At 48.2% G+C, this 20,757-nt stretch overlaps 1 protein-coding gene across 6 annotated transcripts in view; it reads right to left on the reverse strand.

Moving 5' to 3' along the window:
• Window positions 1-16,249, reverse strand: part of MFSD8 (major facilitator superfamily domain containing 8) — a 35,788-nt gene extending 19,539 nt beyond the window's left edge. Inside the window, exons 1-3 of one of the 6 annotated variants that reach the window (XM_044273534.1) lie at window positions 16,209-16,249; window positions 13,375-13,429; window positions 5,613-5,702 (exon numbers count right to left, since the gene is read on the reverse strand). In XM_044273534.1, the coding sequence (XP_044129469.1) occupies window positions 5,613-5,671 (59 nt within the window). In that variant the 5' untranslated portion in view covers window positions 5,672-5,702; window positions 13,375-13,429; window positions 16,209-16,249. The other 5 variants (XM_044273535.1, XM_044273531.1, XM_044273533.1 and 2 more) reach the window with 5 other exon arrangements.
• Between the last annotated feature and the right edge of the window lie 4,508 nt (window positions 16,250-20,757).

Here is a 20,757-nt window from a genome sequence, read left to right on the forward strand (position 1 = left end):
TAGCCTCCCAGACCAGTTTTCTTCTCGTCTTTTCATCAATTTTGGAGGGACATCGAGTTCTTGGTAATGTCACTGTTGTGCCTTATTTTCTCCACTTGATGATGTCTTCACTGTGTTCCATGGTATACCTAATGCCTTTGAAATTATTTTGTACCCTTCTCCTGACTGATACCTTGTAACAATGAGATCCCTCTGATGCTTTGGAAGCTCTCTGTTGACCATGGCTTTTGCTGTGCGATGCAACTTAGGCTACTTTCACACTAGCGCTTGATCGGATCCGTTCTGAACGGATCCGATCATATTAATGCAGACGGAGGCTCCGTTCAGTACGGATCCGTCTGCATTAATAACTTAGAAAATTTTCTAAGTGCGCAAGATGCCTGAGCGGATCCGTTCAGACTTTCAATGTAAAGTCAATAGGGGACGGATCCGCTTGAAGATTGAGCCATATGGTGACCTCTTCAAGCGGATCCGTTCCCATTGACTTACATTGTAAGTCTGGACGGATCCGCACGCCTCCGCACGGCCAGGCGGACAGCTGAACGCTGCAAGCAGCGTTCAGCTGTCCGCCTGTCCGTGCGGAGGCGAGCGGAGCGGAGGCTGAACGCCGCCAGACTGATGCAGTCTGAGCGGATCCGCTCCATTCAGACTGCATCAGGGCTGGACGGAGGCGTTCGGGTCCGCTCGTGAGCTCCTTCAAACGGAGCTCACGAGCGGACCGACGAACGCTAGTGTGAAACTAGCCTAAGAAAATTTCAGGAAAGACCAACTACAGCAGCTGAACTTTATTTGGGGTTAATCAGAGGCACTTTAAATGATGGCAGGTGTATGCTGACTCCTATTTAACATGATTTTGAATGTGATTGCTTAATTCTGATCACAGCTACATCCCCAGTTATAAGTTATGCAACCACATTATTTTAGTTTTTTTGTTGTTTTCTTACCTCCACCTAAAAGATTTCAGTTTGTTTTTCAATTGAGTGGTACAGTTTATAGATCACATTAAAGGTGGAAAAAGTTCTGAAATGATTTATCTTTTTCTCATTTTTTTACAGCACAGAAACCTGACAGGTGTTTTAACATGGGTGTGTAGACTTTTTATATCCACTGTATATACAGGGACCAGATGCAACTTCAGGTCAAAAGGTGGGCTGGCCGCAGGAACCGGAAGTGGAAACAGTGTCACTTTCGGCTCAGAGCCAAATGCATAATTACTTAATAAATTGGTTATAAACACATGCACTTGGGTGCCATAAAACAGGGTGGATAAAAATCAATGATTTAAAATAAAAAAATAAATAAAAAAAATCAGATTTTTTTCATTTAAATCAGATTTTTTTTATATAAAATGCTTTTTGAGGAAAATATATTACCATCCAAAGGTTATTCCATCATGAAATAAAGATTAGTTTTTTAGTTATGTAGAATAAGGCTGTATATGTTTAATTTTTTTGGTAAATAAATTCCATTCACAATGGGAGGGAAGAAAAAAAATGACATCTATATATAAATTTTTCTCTAAATTTATTGTTCTACATGTCTTTGATAAAAAAAAAATGTTTGGGTAAAAAAAAATGGTTTGGGTAAAAGTTATAGCGTTTACAAACTATGGTACAAAAATGTGAATTTCCGCTTTTTGAAGCAATTCTGACTTTCTGAGCACCTGTCATGTTTCCTGAGGTTCTACAATGCCCAGACAGTAGAAAAACCCCACAAATGACCCCATTTCGGAAAGTAGACACCCTAAGGTATTTGCTGATTGGCATAGTGAGTTCATAGAACTTTTTATTTTTTGTCACAAGTTAGCGGAAAATTATGATTTTTTTTTCTTTCCTTACAAAGTCTCATATTCCACTAAATTGTGACAAAAAATAAAAACTTCCATGAACTCACTATGCCCATCACGAAATACCTTGGGGTGTCTTCTTTCCAAAATGGGGTCACTTGTGGGGTAGTTATACTGCCCTGGCTTTTTAGGGGACTTATGTGTGGTAAGTAGTTTGAAATCAAAATGTGTAAAAAATGCCCTGTGAAATCCTAAAGGTGCTCTTTGGAATGGGAGCCCCTTTGCCCACCTTGGCTGCAAAAAAGTGTCACACATGTGGTATCGCCGTACTCAGGAGAAGTTGGGCAATGTGTTTTGGGGTGTCATTTTACATATACCCATGCTGGGTGAGATAAATATCTCGGTCAAATGCCAACTTTGTATTAAAAAAATTGGAAAAGTTGTCTTTTGCCGAGATATTTCTCTCACCCAGCATGGGTATATGTAAAATGACACCCCAAAACACATTCCCCAACTTCTCCTGAGTACGGCGATACCACATGTGTGACACTTTTTTGCAGCCTAGGTGGGCAAAGGGGCCCACATTCCAAAGAGCACCTTTAGGATTTCACAGGGCATTTTTTACACATTTTGATTTCAAACTACTTCTGACGCATTAGGGCCCCTAAAAAGCCAGGGCAGTCTAACTACCCCACAAGTGACCCCATTTTGGAAAGAAGACACCCCAAAGTAATCCGTGAGGGGCATGGCGAGTTCCTAGAATTTTTTATTTTTTGTCAAAAGTTAGTGGAATATGAGACTTTGTAAGAAAGAAAAAAAAAAAAAAAAAAAAAAATCATCACTTGGGACAAAAATGTCAATCTTTCATGGACTCAATATGCCCCTCGCGGAATACCTTGGGGTGTCTTCTTTCCGAAATGGGGTCACATGTGGGGTATTTATACTGCCCTGGCATTTTAGGGGCCCTAAAGCGTAAGAAAAAGTCTGGAATATAAATGTCTAAAAAATTTTACGCATTTGGATTCCGTGAGGGGTATGGTGAGTTCATGTGAGATTTTATTTTTTGACACAAGTTAGTGGAATATGAGACTTTGTAAGAAAAAACTAAAAAAATCAATTTCCGCTAACTTGTGCCAAAAAAATGTCTAAATGGAGCCTTACAGGGGGGTGATCAATGACAGGGGGTGATCAATGACAGGGGTGATCAGGGAGTCTATATGGGGTGATCACCCCCCTGTAAGGCTTCATTCAGACGTCCGTATGTGTTTTGCGGATCCGATCCATGGATCCGTGGATCCGTAAAACACATACGGACGTCTGAATGGAGCCTGACAGGGGGGCGATCAATGACAGGGGGGTGATCAGGGGTTAATAAGTGACGGGGGGGGGGGGGGGGGGGGCTGGGGGGTGTAGTGTAGTGCTTGGTGCTACTTTACTGAGCTGCCTGTGTCCTCTGGTGGTCGATCCAAGCAAAAGGGACCACCAGAGGACCAGGTAGCAGGTATATTAGACGCTGTTATCAAAACAGCGTCTAATATACCTGTTAGGGGTTAAAAAAAAAAATATCGCATCTACAGCCTGCCAGCGAACGATCGCCGCTGGCAGGCTGTAGATCCACTCTCTTACCTTCCGATCCTGTGAACGCGCGTGCCTGTGTGTGACTCTGCCTGGGACAGCCACCTCCGGACCGCGATCCTGCGTTAGGCGGTCCGGAGGCGGTTAACAAGCTCTGCCTCTAATGCCACCAGATGTAAGGCAGCTATCCTATCCTATAAGTCAATGTTCAGCTCTTAAAATAAGCCTTGAGATATGACTTGGATATTAAATAAGCCAGCACCTCATCTGCAGACAGCTGTTTTGGGGTGATTGCCCCTCATCAGTGCAGAGCAGAGAGTACTGGCTTAACTGGGTGAGAGGCCTGTGTCCAAACACTGTGGCATGTTTAAAACCGGAAGAGCAATTCCTCCGCTTGGGATCCATTGCTAACGGCAATCCCCAGCAAAAATGCATACAATGGAGGATGTTGGCAGTGGACCACATTAACCACAATGGCATCCTACACAAGATGGGATAATTTGTGGATGCAAATATAAAAATACATAAATCACTGCGAAAGGTGCACCACAATTTTTCAAGTTCAAAAAGTAATTCTTTTTCACAATGAAATGATAATGTAAATCAATATCACAAACGTAAATAAGATTATTATACATAGCATTAAATGTCATGACATGTATTACAATGAAATTATACAATAATCAAGTAGTAATGTAAAAAAAACAAAAACAAATCTAGTTCTCAAAAGCTATCAAACCTATAAAGCCTCATTCACACAGTCAGTGTTTGGTCAGTGATTTCCATCAGTGATTGTAAGCCAAAACCAGGATTGGAGCCTCCAGAGACATAAGGTATAATGGAAAGATCTGCTCCTGTTCTGTGTTTAGAGCCGCACCTGGTTTAGGCTCAAAATTACTGATGGAAATCACTGACCGAACACTGATGTGTGAATGAGGCATAACAGTTGATGCTGGGGCGACAGGCAATCAAATAGCAAATTAGGACCGAAGTCTTAATTGATAGCACAATGTTATGCTTGCCATTTGTTATGCGCCTATACCACTACAGTTTCCTAGTATTTCGGAATTTAGTCAACTTCTAAATTACTGAGTGTAACAATCTATTCGGGTCATCCCAGCTACATCTCAAAAAGAACAGTAACTTGGGGGAGAACAATTTAACAGCGGATACATGAGGGGGGGGGGGGGGGGGGTGGAGGGAGGGGAATCAGGCTTAATCTAACCTTATGAGTACAGGGTCAGGAATGTTGAAGCTGAATAGTTAAAGAAATTCAGTTATGGCATCGTTTTCTAAGAGTTTGATCCAAGGGTCCAGCCGTAGATTTCTGGCTTCATTTACGTCAGAAAACTGGCATAAATGAAGATAAATTTGTTGCTGCGACTGGCCACGCCCTCTTAAGCCCAAAAAGGTCAAAAGCCCTATTTTGCAACTTTCTGGAAATGGAATTTTAGAGTTCAGGTTGTGATAAATCTCAGTCTTAGTGCCTACCTTGAGTTATTAAAGGGAATCGGTCATCACAATTTTGGACTATTAATTCCAGTATTATCCCCTCCTTGTTCTTCCGTTGTCAACATTGACCAACATTGCACAAGACTGTATTTTCTTTCTGTGTCCATTCCGCTGACCGTATGCGGAACTATTAATTTCAACGTGTCCGCAAAAAAACGGAAGTTACTCCGTGTTTCCGTATGTCCGTTCAACAAAAAAAAAATAAAAAAATGTCCAATTATTATCCGCATTACGGACAAGGATAGGACTGCTCTATTAGGGGCCAGCTTTTCCGTCATCCGTATTTTTTGTGGATCCGTGTTTCGCGGACCGCAAAATACATACGGTCGTTTGCATGAGCCCTAAAGCTGCACTTAAATACATTGTCAGGACTGCCGCGCATGCGCACGAGTCCTCTCCAGACGGTACTTTTCAGCACAGCTTTGAGTGCTGAGAACGAGGTGCAGTAGGAAAATAAAAAATTGTGATTTGGACACCTTGTATGCAGTACTACCCATGTATTACTGCAGTTAATAGTCCAAAGTCATGGTGACAGATTCTCTTTAATGTTCATAAATGAAAAAAAAAATCCTTTTTAAAAGGTGCCATTGCCTTTAAGTTTTCAGTTATGGAATTTTGTTACTTTCCAATCTCCATAAACTTGGGGCAACATGACAGGTGGTGGGGAAATGCTCTGGGTCTAGTAACGCCACTGCTACAAACATTACTTCAAAGTTAGTTTTAAAAAAATGTATCTTACCTATGATCTGAGGATGGCAACAATGGTGAGCCTTCATCTTCATCCATCACTGAAGCCATGGTGTCAGATCAATGAGGACTGTCTTTGAACCTTCAGAAAAAGATTATTAACCAAAAAGAACATGTAAAAAGTCAAGAACCAGAACATTATACAGAACAAGCTAAAAGGGAACCTGTCATCACCTTTATGCTGCCCATACTAACGGCAGAATAAAGTACAGACAGGTGAGATGATTTCAGCGGTTTGTCATTTATAAGATAAAAGTGAGGCTGGGTTCAGACCTGAGCGTTTTACAGCGCGTTCCTACGCGCTGTAAAACGCCCGACGCCCCAAGAAGTACATGAGCTTCTTTGGGGCGTCTTGTCGCGCGTTCCCGTACATAGACTTTAGCGGGAACGCGCGCGACAATGGGCGTTCGCTTGTCTCTGTATGCGCGATTGCAAACGCCCGTACAATCGCGCATACAGAGCGCTCCATCGCGAACGCTCAGGTCTGAACCCAGCGTAAGTGGTTGCCGAGAACCAACATCACAATCATTGCAGACTGGGCCTGGAAAAGAGTCACGGCCACCTGAGAAGAGTCCTGGTTATTCATGAAGTCCTGCTCTCTCTGCCCACCTGCTGATTGACAGGCTTCTACCTAGTTTCCTCCCTTTCTCTCTAGGAGAGAACTGCCAATCATCAGCAGATGGGTGGAGAGTGAAGATTATGTATATCCATGACTCTTCTCAGGTAAATTGGACTCTTTTCCAGCCCTGGGCTGCAATGTTTATGATGCTGGTTCTCAGCAACCACTTACTTTTTGCTCATGAGTGACACACCGCTGAAATCAGCATTTCTGTCACTAATTTATCCTGCCCTCAGTGAGCTCAGCGTAAAGTTGATGACAGGTTCCCTTTAATGGGTTTACTCATGTTAATGCTGCTCTGTGGTGTTTATGGCTCCTACCGATGTCCATTTAATGTTTTCTCACTGACCTGTGAAGAGTTAAGCCACCTTTGTGAGGTCAAACTATTCCCTGCTCTCTGTGTGCACATGCTAGGGGGATCATAGGACACGCGGCTGAAGGTTGCATGCTAGCTTACAACCCACACTCAAAAGCCTGGCCCTGGGAGCAGACAGCAAAATTAAGACTTCAAAAGGTTTTCCAGGAATGACAGGACATCTATATCCGCCACCTGGGGTGGACTGGGACCTTAACGCTGGGTTCACACCTAGGCGTTTCTCAAACACGCGTTTCTATGCGCGTTTTTGTCGCGCGTTTTATGCGCGTTTTTTTTAATAGTGAACGCGCGTTTGACGCGCGTTTGGGTGATTGACAGTAGTGTTGTCCAAAGAGTCTATGGCCCAAACGCGCGTCAAACGCGCCAAAAAAAGCTCCTGTACTTGTTTGAGCGTCGGGCGTTTTACAGCGCGATCGTACGCGCTGTAAAACGCCCAGGTGTGAACCCTTCCCATAGGGAATCATTGGTTCTTGCCTGTTGTGCGTTTTACAGCGCGTAGGAACGCGCTGTAAAACGCTCAGGTGTGAACCCAGCGTAAAGGTGCCCTGGGGAAAAAAGAAAACTAAAAGTGGCCTCATGTTGTAGGCGAGTGCAAATTGACAGTAGGCCGGGCCAACAATACCGTAGTGCAGCAAAAAATACCACCCCAGCATAACCAAATACCACAGTGCAGCATAAAATACTGCTGTATCACCATACTGAGGACACAGCTGAATTCAGCAGAGCACACGAGTACATATGCTCCTAGCATTAATTAATGTTGAGAGGATCAGATCGTTATGTACCTGGCCAGCAGCCGTGAGGAGGGCTCCGGCCCCCTAGCAATCGGCTTACCTGGAAATTTCCCTGTAGGGTCTATGGCCAGCCCACCCAATTAGCTGTCTGTAGAGGCCGCAAGTCCCCTGTGAGTACTGTGGCCTCCTCACAGCTTGGTGGTGAAGCCCAGGCCCATTCACTTGAAAAGGACTGAGCTGGACCTAGGCCATGTGACTGATGAAGAACACTTCACTGGCCTAGGAAGATGATGCTGCGGGGGGGCTGGAGTCAGATATTAATAACCTATCCTGGAAAAGCCTGTTTAATTTATTATTGTTAGGGTCCATTCACACGTCCGTTTTTTCTTTCCTGATCTGTTCCGTTTTTTGTGGAACAGATCAGGACCAGATCTGGACCCATTCATTTTCAATGGGTCCTGGAAAAAAAAAAAATAATCGGACAACACAATGTGTGCTGTCCGTTTCCGTTCCGCATGTCCGATTAAATAGAAAACTTGTCCTATTCTTTTCCGCAAAAATCGGATCCTGGTACAATACAAAGTCAATGGTTCTGCAAAAAACGGATGACATTCGTATGTCATTACGTATGTCATCCGTTTTATGCGGAATCCGTTCCTGGAAATTAAATCCTGCCCACAGAAATCACTTATTCACTTTTTTTTTTTTTTTTAAAGAAATCCAAACAACTTTATTTGCTTTGTGAAATTTATACATGTTTCCATTTTTTGCGGATCCGCAAAAAACGGATGACATACGGAAACATTTTCAGGAAAAACGGATCTGCAAAAAACGGACCGAAATTCGGGATATAGAAAAATACTGACGTGTGAATGTAGCCTTAAAGTGGTTTTCTGGGAATTAAGATAATGAAAATACTGAGGCGGCTCGTTACCACGGTGTTCTGTGTGATCAAGACAGGGTCTGTGTTTACTAATAGGACAGCGGCCATTTTATTTCTCCTAATGATTGCTCCCCAGACAATAATATTTGGGAATCAGTGGCTAAAAATGTTAAATCCTTTAAAGATTATTCAGCGTATATCTTATTAAAGAACCTCATAGAAATGCCCAATCCATTTTTGTTTGGTTTGGTTCTGAACCATTCCTTGTATGCGTGAGGCACCAGATACCTTGCGCCTAATCATAGTGTAGGTGGTCATGTTGTGACCAGTAGGTTCCCACGGAGGTCAGTGTAAGGCCTCTTTTACACGAACGAAACGGATTGGCTCCGGATGCGTTCAGGGTGCATTCAGTGAAACTCGCACCATTTTGCAAGCAACTTCAGTCAGTTTAGGCCTCATGCACACGACCGTTGTGTGCATCCGTGGCCATTGTGCCGTTTTCCGTTTTTTTTCGTGGACCCATTGACTTTCAATGGGTCCGTGTAAAAATCGGAAAATGCACCGTTTTGCAGCCGAGACCGTGATCAGTGTATCCTGTCCGTCAAAAAACCTGTCCTATTTTTTTGACTGACAACGGTTCACGGACCCATTCAAGTCAATGGGTCCATGAAAGAACACGGATGCACACAAGATTGGCATCCGTGTCCGTGATCCGTGGCCGTAGGTTACTTTCATACAGACAGATCCGAAGATCCGTCTGCATAAAAGCTTTTTCAGAGCTGAGTTTAGAATATAGAACGAACTGTGTACATGACTGCCCCCTGCTGCCTGGCAGCATCCGATCTCTTACAGGGGGCTGTGATCCGTACAATTAACCCCTCAGGTGCTGCACCTGAAGGGGTTAATTGTGCGTATCATAGCCCCCTGTAAGAGAAAGAGATCAGGGGGCAGACCCCCCTCCCTCACCAGTTTAAATTTCATTCGTCGCACAGTGTGCGCCCCCCCCCCTTCCTCCCTCTATTGTATTAATACGTTGGTGGCACAGTGTGCGGCCTCCCCGGCCCCCCCTCCCTCCCTCTATTGCATTAATAACATTGGTGGCAGTGTGCGGCCTCCCCTCTCCCCCCCCCCCCCGATCATTGGTGGCAGCGGAGTTCCGATCCAGTTTAATCGCTGGGGCTCCGATCGGTAACCATGGCAACCAGGACGCCACTGCAGTCCTGGTTGCCATGGTTACTTAGCAATAGTAGAAGCATCATACTTACCTGCTGGCTGCTGCGATGTCTGTGTCCGGCCGGGAGCTCCTCCTACTGGTAAGTGACAGCAATGCGCCGCACAGACCTGTCACTTACCAGCCAGCAGGTAAGTATGATGCTTCTACTATTGCTAAGTAACCATGGCAACCAGGACTGCAGTAGCGTCCTGGTTGCCATGGTTACCGATCGGAGCCCCAGCGATTAAACTGGGACTCCGATCGGAACTCCGCTGCCACCAATGTTATTAATGCAATAGAGGGAGGGAGGGGGGCCGGGGGAGGCCGCACACTGGCCACCAATGATATTCAAACTGGGGAAGGGGGGGGGGGGGTCTGCCCCCTGCTGCCTGGCAGCCCCTGATCTCTTACAGGGGGCTATGATACGCACAATTAACCCCTTCAGGTGCGGCACCTGAGGGGTTAATTGTGCTGATCACGGCCCCCTGTAAGAGATCGGGTCCTGCCAGGCAGCAGGGGGCAGTCATGTACACAGTTTGTAGTATATTCTAACCATCACCATGGGAACGCCTGTGTTAGAATATACTGTCGGATATGAGTTTTCACGATGTAACTCATATCCGACAGTATATTATAACATAGAGGCGTTCCCATGGTGATGGGGACGCTTCAAGTTAAAATATACCATCGGATTGGAGAAAACTCTGATCCGATGGTATAAAAGGGACTCCGTTTGCAATTGCACCATATTGTGTCAACGTCAAACGGATCCGTCCCCATTGACTTGCATTGTAATTCAGGACGGATCCGTTTGGCTCCGCACGGCCAGGCGGACACCAAAACGACTTTTTCTTCATGTCTGTGGATCCTCCAAAAATCAATAAAGACCCACGGACGAAAAAACGGTCACGGATCACGGACCAACGGAACCCCGTTTTGCGGACAGTGAAAAAATACTGTCGTGTGCCTTAGTCTACGATTGCGTTCAGTTTTTTCCGCATGAGTGCAATGTGTTTTGATGCGTTTTTCATGCGCGTGATAAAAAAACGTAAGGTTTACAATCAACATCTCTTCGCAACCATCAGTGAAAAATGCATTGCATCTGCACTTGCTTCCGGATGCAATGCGTTTTTCACTGAAGCCCTATTCACTTCTATGGGGCCAGGGCTGTGTGAAAAATGCACAATATAGAACATGCTGCGTTTTTCACGCAACACAGAACTAATGCGTGAAAAAAAACGCTCATGGACACAGACACATTGAAATGAATGGGTCAGGATTCAGTGCGGGTGCTATGCGTTCACATCACGCATTGCACCCGCGCGGAAAACTCGCTCGTGTGAAACCTGCTGGATTTCTGCATGACTGGCAGTGCTACTTCTGTGATAATAAAGAGGTTGTCCAGGCTTTTTCTATTGATGACCTATCCTCAGGATAGGTCATCAATATCAGATTGGCGGAGATCCGATACCCCTGCCGATCAGCTGTACGGGGAGACGGCGCGCTTAGTAGGCACATGCCATCTCCCTTCCTGCCCACTGCTGCCCCATAGACATATAACAGCACACAGGAAGACAGAAGGGGCACTGCGCGTGCGCTGTCTCCCTGGACGGTCTGATCTGATATTGATGACCTATCCTGAGGAAAGGTCATCAATAGTAAAAGCCCGGAAAACCTCTTTAAACTTGCATGACCAGAAGTCACTAGATAGCCTTAGGCCTCATGCACACGACCGTTTTTTTTAAGGTCCGCAAAAACGGGATCCGTAGGTCCGTGATCCGTGACCGTTTTTTCGTCCGTGGGTCTTCCTTGATTTTTGGAGGATCCACGGACATGAAAAATGAAAAAAAAATCTAAGTCAAGTTTGCCATTGAAATGATAGGAAAAAACGGACACGGATCACGGACGCGGATGACAATCTTGTGTGCATCCGTGATTTTTCACGGACCCATTGACTTGAATGGGTCCGTGAACCGTTGGCCGTGAAAAAAATAGGACAGGTCATATTTTTTTCACGGCCAGGAAACACGGATCACGGATGCGGCTGCCAAACGGTGCATTTTCCGATTTTTCCACGGACCCATTGAAAGTCAATGGGTCCGCGAAAAAAAACGGAAAACGGCACAACGGCCACGGATGCACACAACGGTCGTGTGCATGAGGCCTTAGTCTTAGAAGAATAACTCCATAAGCTATTGGAACATGGCAAAATGTCATTTTGTACAGATTTTATGTGAATCTGGCAGAGATAAACCTTGCCTGCCTTGATCTCCCTGCACTATTGGGCACAACTCCACCCCTCTAAGCGCCAGCAAATGAGATCTACGCCAGTTTCTGCCATACGTTATAGTATATCCAGAGGGCTGCACAGACCCCACCCCTCCTGCTTAGCCCTGCCCCTTTTCTCGCCACACTAAAAAAAGTTACAGAAGCTAAAAAAAGTTGCAAATTATGGCACAAATACGCTGTGTGCGATAATTTGTGGCTTTTTTATTCCACAATAGTGGTGTAAAAGCCTTGGTAAATACCCCCTAGCAGTGATGGCTAGTTCGCCCACAAACACATGCGGGCTGCCATCTTAAATCACAAGTCTGGCGAGGCACAGGTAAGTCCTTACCTGTGCCTGCTCCGCGAGCTGGTCTGAAACAAATGCGGTCACCGGGAGCAGGTGTCACGGCCTTTGGTGTGCGCTGTGACACTTATGCCACTCTTGCTGTTGCCTGTGGCAACGTGTTGCTGTTTCAGCATGCGGGGACAGTGTCACGGCCCTTGTGGTGTGTGCCGTGACATGGTTGCCTTGCATGTTGTTGCCTACGGCAACGTATAGCTTTTTATGCTGGTGTGTGCACTTGCCCTGTCAGTTGTTTCCTCCTTTGTCTGGTGCTGGAGGAGTTAACCACCTTGTTGGGCGTGGTCACTAGGTGCTTCATCCTACCTGTGGCTAGAGGCCGGGAGTCAGTGGTACTCCAGCCATGGTGTGTGCTGGAGTTATGCTCCTGGTCTTAATGTTCCATCTCCCAGAGTGAGGGCGATGTCTTCCCTCGCTTACATGTGTTGTCTGTTTGGTGTGTTGTTATTGTACCACTAGCCTGTATGTGGGGCTGCCACGCACCTTGTGGCATGGGGGTCAAGGCGGAGTCTGGTGTGCTGGATACCTGTGAGAGTTGCTGGTATGGTGTCCTGTTTGGTGTTAGGGCTCCGGTACGTATTCACGGGTTCCAGTTGTTGTGGCAGCGGCAGGTAGGTGTGTTGTCTTGTTTTCTTACCTGCTGTTCCTATTGCTGCATACGGTCTTTTCCTTTCCCTGCTGCTAGGCCTTTTGAGACTCCTGTTCTTCTGTGTCCTGGAAGAACAGGGCGCCTCTCCTCAGCTCCTTTTGTGAGGGATTCTCAGGGCCTTAGGTATCCAGGGTATGAGCCGTCCTACCATCCAGGTCCACTCATACGGTTAGGCGTTAGGGCTAGGTATAGGGATGCATTAGGAGGTGACCTGCTCCCTTATCCTTGTGTTCAGGCCTAGTTTTCCTTATCCCCCAGTCATCGTACGGTGGGGGGTTTTCCCCACTCCCCATCGTGACCGCAGGCAGTTCAGAGAACAGCCACCGGCAGCCTTCATCGGGCTGTTCTCTGAACTGCCTGCTCCCGGTGACCGCATTTGTTTCAGACCGGCTCACTGTGCAGGCACAGGTAAGGACTTACCTGTGCCTCGCCGGACTTATGATTTAAGATGGCAGCCCGCATGTGTTCGCGGGCGAACTGGCCATCACTGCCCCCTAGTGATCTGTACAACACAAAATCAAAGGGGTGTTTTCTGAGTCTTTTCCTCAGAATAGGCTATCGATATCTGATCAGCCGCACCGATTGGCTGATGGCATAGCAGTGCTGCTCCTATTCACTTCAATAGGCAGTAAGGAAGGGAACGTTGCTTACCTGACTTGTGGGATTTATCTCCAGCTGTGTTACCATAACTGTGTTATATTTACTGCTGTGAAAAGAAGCCCGATGTTAGAAATTCTTGGTAGAGCCACCTTTTACTAGTTCATGAAAACATGGCTGTGTTCACACTGCTAAAAGTAAACAAGTAGCAGCACACTGCCATGCGCAACGACACATGCAAACGCTGGAAACATGAATAAATGTAAACTGCATCACTGCTATACTTACTATATGAAACTTAGAAGCTCCGGGGATGCGGACAGCACACGTCGTGCTGTCCGTATTTTTGGCGGCCCCATTAAAATGAATGGGTCCACATCCGACCCCCTAAAGAATGCAGATCAGATGTGGACCAAAAATACGTTTGTGTGCATGATCCCTTAAAAGGTTCTGCAGCATCCTCCGATTGATATTTCTGTATATCACTTGTCAAAATGCTTTTGCAAAATGTTATTGTAAACATTGGAAGAATGTATACTGTATATGTAACTAATGTTGGTCAAACTAAATGAATAAAATTTGGTTTAAAAAAAAAAAAAAAGGTTCTGCAGTTCTTTTACACGGATGATGTATCCTCATCAGCATCTCATCGGTGGGGGTCGACACCCGGGAGCCCCGCTGATCTGCTGTTTGAGAAGGCAGTGGCACTCCAGATTTCTTTAGGCCCAGTGACATCATGACTAGTATCACTGGCGCGGCTAAGCTCTGTTCGCTTGAATGGAGCTTACCCGCACCCAGGCCAGTGATACTAGGCGTGACGTCACTAGGCCAGCGGTAAACAGTGAGAAGGCTGGAGCGCCGCTGCCTTCTTAAACAGCTGATCAGCGGGGCTCCCGGGTGTCTTTCCCCCGCTGATGATCTGTCTAGACTAGGATACATCAGTGTAAAAGAACTGCAGAACCCCATTAAAGGGATTGTGTCACTTCAGCAAGTGGCATTTATCATGTAGAGAAAGTTAATACAAGGCACGTACTAATGTACTGTTATTGTTCGTATTGCTAGCTGGATTTATTTTTCCATCACATTATACACTACTTGTTTCCATGGTTACGACCATCCTGTAATCCAGCAGTGGTGGTCGTGCTTGCACACTATAGGAAAAAGCGTCAGCCTCTCTGGTGGCCAGGACCATGGACGCGCTCATAGGCTAGAGCAGGGATCAGCAACCTCCGGCACTCCAGCTGTGGTAAAACTACGACTCCCAGCATGCTTCATTTACTTCTCTGGAAGTTCTGAGAACAGCAATGGAGGTGTGCATGCTGGGAGTGCCTAAGGTTGCTGATCCCTGGGCTAGAGCTTTTTCCTATAGTGTGCAAGCACGACCACTGCTGCTGGATTGCAGGGTGGACGTAACCATGGAAACGAGCAGAGTATAATGTGATAGGATAATTAATCCAGCCAGCAAAGGAGACAATATGCATATGCGGGGGATCCAGAGGCGGCCGTGTGGGCATCAGAATCAACGCGGGTGCCAGGGAGCAAGGTAAGTACAACCTGTGGGAGGGGTCTGGGCATTATAGGGGTTGGATAACTACTTTAACTTTCTCTACATAATAAATGCTATTTGCTGAAGTGACACAACCCCTTTAATGCAATTTGGCAGGTAAACTGCAGCTTTACCCACAAAAACGTGCGATCAATAACAACTAATGTGCATACCAACATGCTGCTAGGCACATTTTTTGGCAGGTTGGCAACACCACGTTAGTGGGGGTAAGGCTGGGGCTACACAGTGAATGTGCTGCACATGATTAAGATCAGAATGCCACATCTCATTTGGTGATAGTCAATGAGGTCATGATGATACTCCTGACATGGTGCTGCGACAGCCCCCCCTCCCCAAAATAAATAAATTAAACACTGCTGGATGTTTGGTCACACACGACTTTACCATGACCGACCACAATGCTTCCGCACCAAATCCCAGATATAACATGACCATGCAAATGATTCTCTCAGACATAAGTCAGCGTGTAGCTCCATCCTTACAGGCATGGCTGGCCACAGCAGTAAGGCTGGGTTCACATCACGTTTCGCCATACGTTTAACGTGTATGTTAAAAGGATGCCTCAGCTACCATACAGTGGCATAATTCACCATACAGTTCTGCTGTAAAAATAAAATAAATATACTTTTTTTTTTTTTTACCGGACTGTGCAGGATAAAAGAACGTGGAGTGCTGCGTTGTTGTATCCTTCCCCCCCCCCCCCCCCCCAACTTATACATCAAATGGAGGCTTAAAATGTGATGTGAACCCACCCTAACCTGCTCCCCTTGTGTCAGGTCAACTGATCATGTGACACAGAGGTGAGCAGGTCAGCACTGCCACCACAGACTGACAGCAGCAGTGTCTGACAGAGGGGGACCCCAGAGAGTCATTTTACAGGTCTGCCAAACGCCCCAAAAGGTGAACAACCCCTTTAAGTCTCAGTGTGCTAAGCTGAATCTGCGATAGGTCAGGGCATAGGAAAACCTACTTGTAAACATGCCATCCATAGCAGAGCAGGAAAAGGAGCTTTACTCTACACAGTAGATAAAGTAGCAAACACTGGAGTATATCCTGCATATAATATACTAAAGCACGAGAGGCCACAGCTATACCCATCCTGCACACAAGCACCTGCCTTGCATCGTGACGAGCCGTGCAACGTACACATAACTCTAGGCTGCAGACATCGCGGCACGGGACTGTGTGGTCACATGACTGCTTACACCGCTTCCGCCCTTCCCCGACATCTTTCTTGTGGGCAAAAGTAATAATAAGAGAAGCAACGGCTTAATGGTCTATACCGAGTCCCTCCACTTCCAGCTCTTTAGTAGTGACTTACATCTCACTAAGTCGCCGGGTATGTGACTATGTGTCAGTCATAAAGCGCGCCCCACTGCACATGCGCAGAGTGACTCTCCACAGTTTCAGCCCTCAGGAGTGAAGGGAGGCGGGAAGGTGCGCCTATTGCTCTGTTAATTTACACAACAGCCTCAGTGGGATTTGTTTTGTTACTATGTGGAAGTTGTTATTTAGGTCATTCATAAGCTGCTATCAATGGCTGGAAGGTGAGACCCCACCTGTGCAGGGAACTAGGGGCCATAGTGATGCAGAGTGTTGCTGCAGCAGTAGACCGGTGTGTTATTTCATGACCCCTGGCTGGAGGTAATGGATGCCATGACAGGTGTGGAGCTGCTAGATGCCAGGTCCCTAGATTGGTCACTTGTGCTTGCTATACAATGGGGGCGCCCAGCTTTTTATCCGGTCTTTTTACCCCTTTGTGCTGGCAGAGGATGCACATAATTTATAAGGCTTGCCTCCGGCAGTCTGCGCACCAGATGTAGAAACTACAACGGTCCCTGACTGGAGTCGTTTTTGCGCCAAGATTTACGCCTGTTTCCAGGTGTACATTTATTGGGGTCCCCCCCCGACTCCAAAGTGTAGAATGTAGCACAAAAACACACGTATAACAAAATGTCGCACTGGCGTATAACCCCTAAAGTCCCAGCGCCTTACATGTATGGCACACTGATAGGGAGGGTGCAGAAGCTGCGCTCGTATGATTAGCGGCAGGGGCCTGGCTGTTACTGACACTATCCACCAGCATCGGTGACAATAATTAACCCCTTGTATGCCTCCCTCCTAGGTTAGCCTATGGGGTCCTTGGGCTCCGTTCGGCTCAGCTATGTGCCGAATACGTCCTTTCCATTCTCCTGCTCTTAAACTGGGCAGGAGAACGGAAAGGCTGAACAGTGATGTGAACGAAGCCTAAGGCCTCATGCACACTGTCAGTTTTTCATGGCCATTTTGCATCAGTGTGTGCATCCATTTTCTGGCTGTGTGTCCATTTTTAATGTCCGTTTTGCATCAGTTTTTCATGTCCGTTAAAAACGGACATGAAAAATAGATGAATTTGACCCACCCTTCTGAGAACACCCACAGGACCGTAGGCCCCCAGCTAAAATAATGTCCCCCATACTGTAGGAATTTTTTATTTTCTCGTGCATGGCATTGGGGGACACAGCACCATGGGTATATCCCGGCTGACACTAGAAACAAAAAAAGTGTTGGCTCCTCCCAGGTGGGCTATACCCCTCTGCCAGAGCCGAGGGAGAACAGTCTAGTTCTAGTGTCCGTAGGAGGCAGACATGACCTGCTGTCTTTTTTTCGCAGGTCAGCCTTGGTCATCGCAGGTTATTTTTCTCTTTTTTTCTCTGCAGGTTTCGGCCTGCTGCATGGGTGGCTCCATCGTGTTCCACTTTAGTTGCCCCCTGCGGGCGCATACTTGGGTACCTGGCAGCCACCCAGTCCCCGTTTGATCTGCTTCCGCAGTGGAATTCCGGTGGACCCACGGCCGCCGAGGGGGTGGTCATTGCCGCGCCTGAAGACGTCGGAAGGTGAGTAGGGATCCGGATCCATTTCGGGGACCCTGTAGCCCCCCCTCCTTCTCCCTTCCCCTTAGAGTAGCTGTAAAACAAGAGACACATGCTTTTTCCTGGGCCTGGCCCTTTAAGACGGCCGCTGTTGTGCAAGGGGGCACTGCCTGCGGCACCTACTCATCCCCAAGGGATCTTTTTTGGGCCGGGTCTCCTACAAGGGGGCACATGTTTCTTCCTGGGCCTGGCCCTTTAAGACGGCCGTTATCACGGCGATCATTGCCTGCACCTACCTGCCCTATTCTGGGCCCCCGCGCATCGGTGCTGTGTCCACGCTCTTGCTGCTGCTTCCGGACGTGACCGCGGGCGTCCGTTTCCGGCCGCACGTTCTCAATCGAGGCCCCGGCTTTTTCGGCCTACTAGGCCGCAGGTCACGTGGGGCGAAACTCCGCCTCCGTCTTCTCCTTGCTTCCCGGGCTTTGCTTCTTTCTCCCTCCCCTCTGTGGGTGGAGCCCTGGGAGGCGTTTGTTTCTGACCAACCCTGTTTCAGCGCGGGCTCCTGGGGGGGCTTTCCTTCTCTTCTGGCTCCTTCCTTCCTGCAGTCTCTGTTTTTTCACCATCTTGCACCATCCCTGCGATCGGTTCTCTGTCTGGACACAGCCCCATTGGGTCTGGTAGGCAGCCTTTGGCTGACTTTTTTCTTTTGCAGGCTCCACCATCCGCCCTCATGTCTTCCTCTGGTCAGGACCCCACACCCCCTGCCGCCATTTCCACTCATTATGCATGTTCCATGTGCAATAGCAAGTTCCCATGCGGCCAGTCTACCTCTCTCTGCGCGCAGTGCCTCAACCCCAGGCCTGCCCACTCCGCTCCTGCGGCCCCCTCTTTGTCGGTTCTTCCGGAATGGGCTGCTACCCTGTCCCAAGCCATAGGCAACCTTGCCAGCCTCTCCCAATCCCTGGCGCAGTCCTTGGACAGTCTGCCTGCTCAAATTGCGGCCGCCTCTGGCAGGGACTTCCCCCCGCTGGGGACGTCCGTTCTAGCTCTGGCACGCGGTCCCGCAAGCGACCTCGTACGGTCTCGGCCGGGTCCCACTCTTCCTCAGCTACCCCGGATCATTCCCCGGATAGGTCTGAGACGGGCGAGATTTCTGCTTCCGCCGCTCCTGGGGACTCCTCCGCTTCTGATTCTGAATCAGAGAGGTGCTCGGCGATGTCTGAGGCCATACAGGATCTCATCAAAGCTGTCCGGGACGCGCTCCATGTGCAGGACGTTCCTTCTTCCTCCTCCCAGGAGTCGGTGTCCTTCCGCCGTTCTAGACGGTCCGCTGTGGTTTTCCCGAATCACAAGGATCTTGACGCACTTCTGGCTAAGGAGTGGCGTCACCCCGATCGGTGCCTTCACCTTACCAAGGCCTCTGATGTCCCTTATCCTTTTTCTGAGGAATCTGTAAATCTCTGGACGGTCCCTCCTCAGGTTGCTCGCCTGGCAAAAGCTACTACCCTTCCCCTGGCTGACGTGGCTTCCTTGTCGGATCCCACTGACAAACGGGTCGACTCTTTGGCCAAGTCTGTTTTCGTGGCAGTGGGTGCCGCCATCCGTCCTGCGTTAGCGCATGCCTTAGCCACCCAGGAGGCGGCAATCTGGGCAAAACAGCTTGTTCGGGCCTTACCTCCAGACTCTGTCCAGGGGGAACTGGCAGTGCTTGCCTCTCAAATTTACCAGGCGTCCAAGTTTCTTTGCGATGCCTCTATGGAATCAGCCCGCCGCTCCGGCTGCTAACTCCGTGGCCATCCGCCGCACCATCTGGCTTCGTTCTTGGGCGGCAGATTCCGCCTCCAAGAAGGCTCTAATTTCCCTTCCCTTTCTCGGTGGGAAGCTCTTTGGGAAGCGTGTGGAGGAGCTCATCTCTGAGGCCACTGGTGGTAAGAGTTCCCTTCTCCCCCAGAATCAACCTCGCTGCTGTCGCTTCCCTGGGTCGTCCTCTTGGGCGCAGTCCTTTCGGGCCCCTTCCGCCCGATCAGACAAGAAGTCCACCAGGCCTTCCTTTAAGGCCAAGCCATCTTGGCATGCCAAGCCCAAACCTGCTCGCCCCCAGTCCGCTAAGCCTCCTTCCGCATGACTCGGCTTCGGTCAAGGTGGGAGGGAGTCTGCTCGCCTTTCAGAACATCTGGCAAGCAAGCGTGGAAGACGCTTGGGTTCTGGAGGTGGTTTCCTCCGGATACAAGATCGAATTTTCCGATCTTCCATCGGGACAGTTCTTCCTGACGTCGCCCCAGAGGTCTCCAGCCAGGGCAGAAGAGTTTTTTCAGGCCATTCGTTCCCTTCGCTCTCTGGGGGTCATCGTTCCGGTTCCTGAGTCAGAACGCTTTCGGGGTTTCTACTCGAATCTGTTTATGGTTCCCAAAAAGGACGGTTTGCTCCGTCCAATACTGGACCTGAAGGCGCTCAATCACTTCGTCCGGGTCAGTCATTTTCGTATGGAGTCCCTCCGGTCGGTGATCGCCTCCCTGGAGGCGGACGAGTTCCTGTCGTCCATCGACATCCAGGACGCTTATCTGCAAGTCCCCATTGCCCTCTCCCATCAAAAGTTCCTTCGATGGGTGGGTTTTCTCTTCATTTTCAGTTTGTCGCCCTGCCCTTCGGCCTGGCCTCCGCTCCGAGGGTTTTCACCAAGGTGCTAGCGCCTCTCGTGGCCCTTCTCCGTGCCAGGGGGGTCGCCTTGGTGCCTTACCTGGACGACCTTCTGATTAGGGCCCCGTCATTGGAGGACAACCTGTCCAGCCTACACATCACCCTCTCTGCTCTTGCCCAATTCGGGTGGCTCATCAACCACTCCAAGTCCTCTCTCGTCCCTTGCCGGAGGATGCTCTTTCTAGGCATGATTTTCGACACTCGCCTCGTGCGGGTGTTCCTTCCCCCGGAAAAAAATTGCCTCTCTTCAGGCGGGGGTGACTCGTCTCCGCAGCCCGTCCTCTCTGACCATAAGGACGTGTATGCACGTCCTGGGGAGGA

This window comes from Bufo gargarizans, unplaced genomic scaffold (assembly GCF_014858855.1).
Source record: "Bufo gargarizans isolate SCDJY-AF-19 unplaced genomic scaffold, ASM1485885v1 fragScaff_scaffold_726_pilon:::fragment_2:::debris, whole genome shotgun sequence".
Taxonomy (NCBI): Eukaryota; Metazoa; Chordata; class Amphibia; order Anura; family Bufonidae; genus Bufo; species Bufo gargarizans.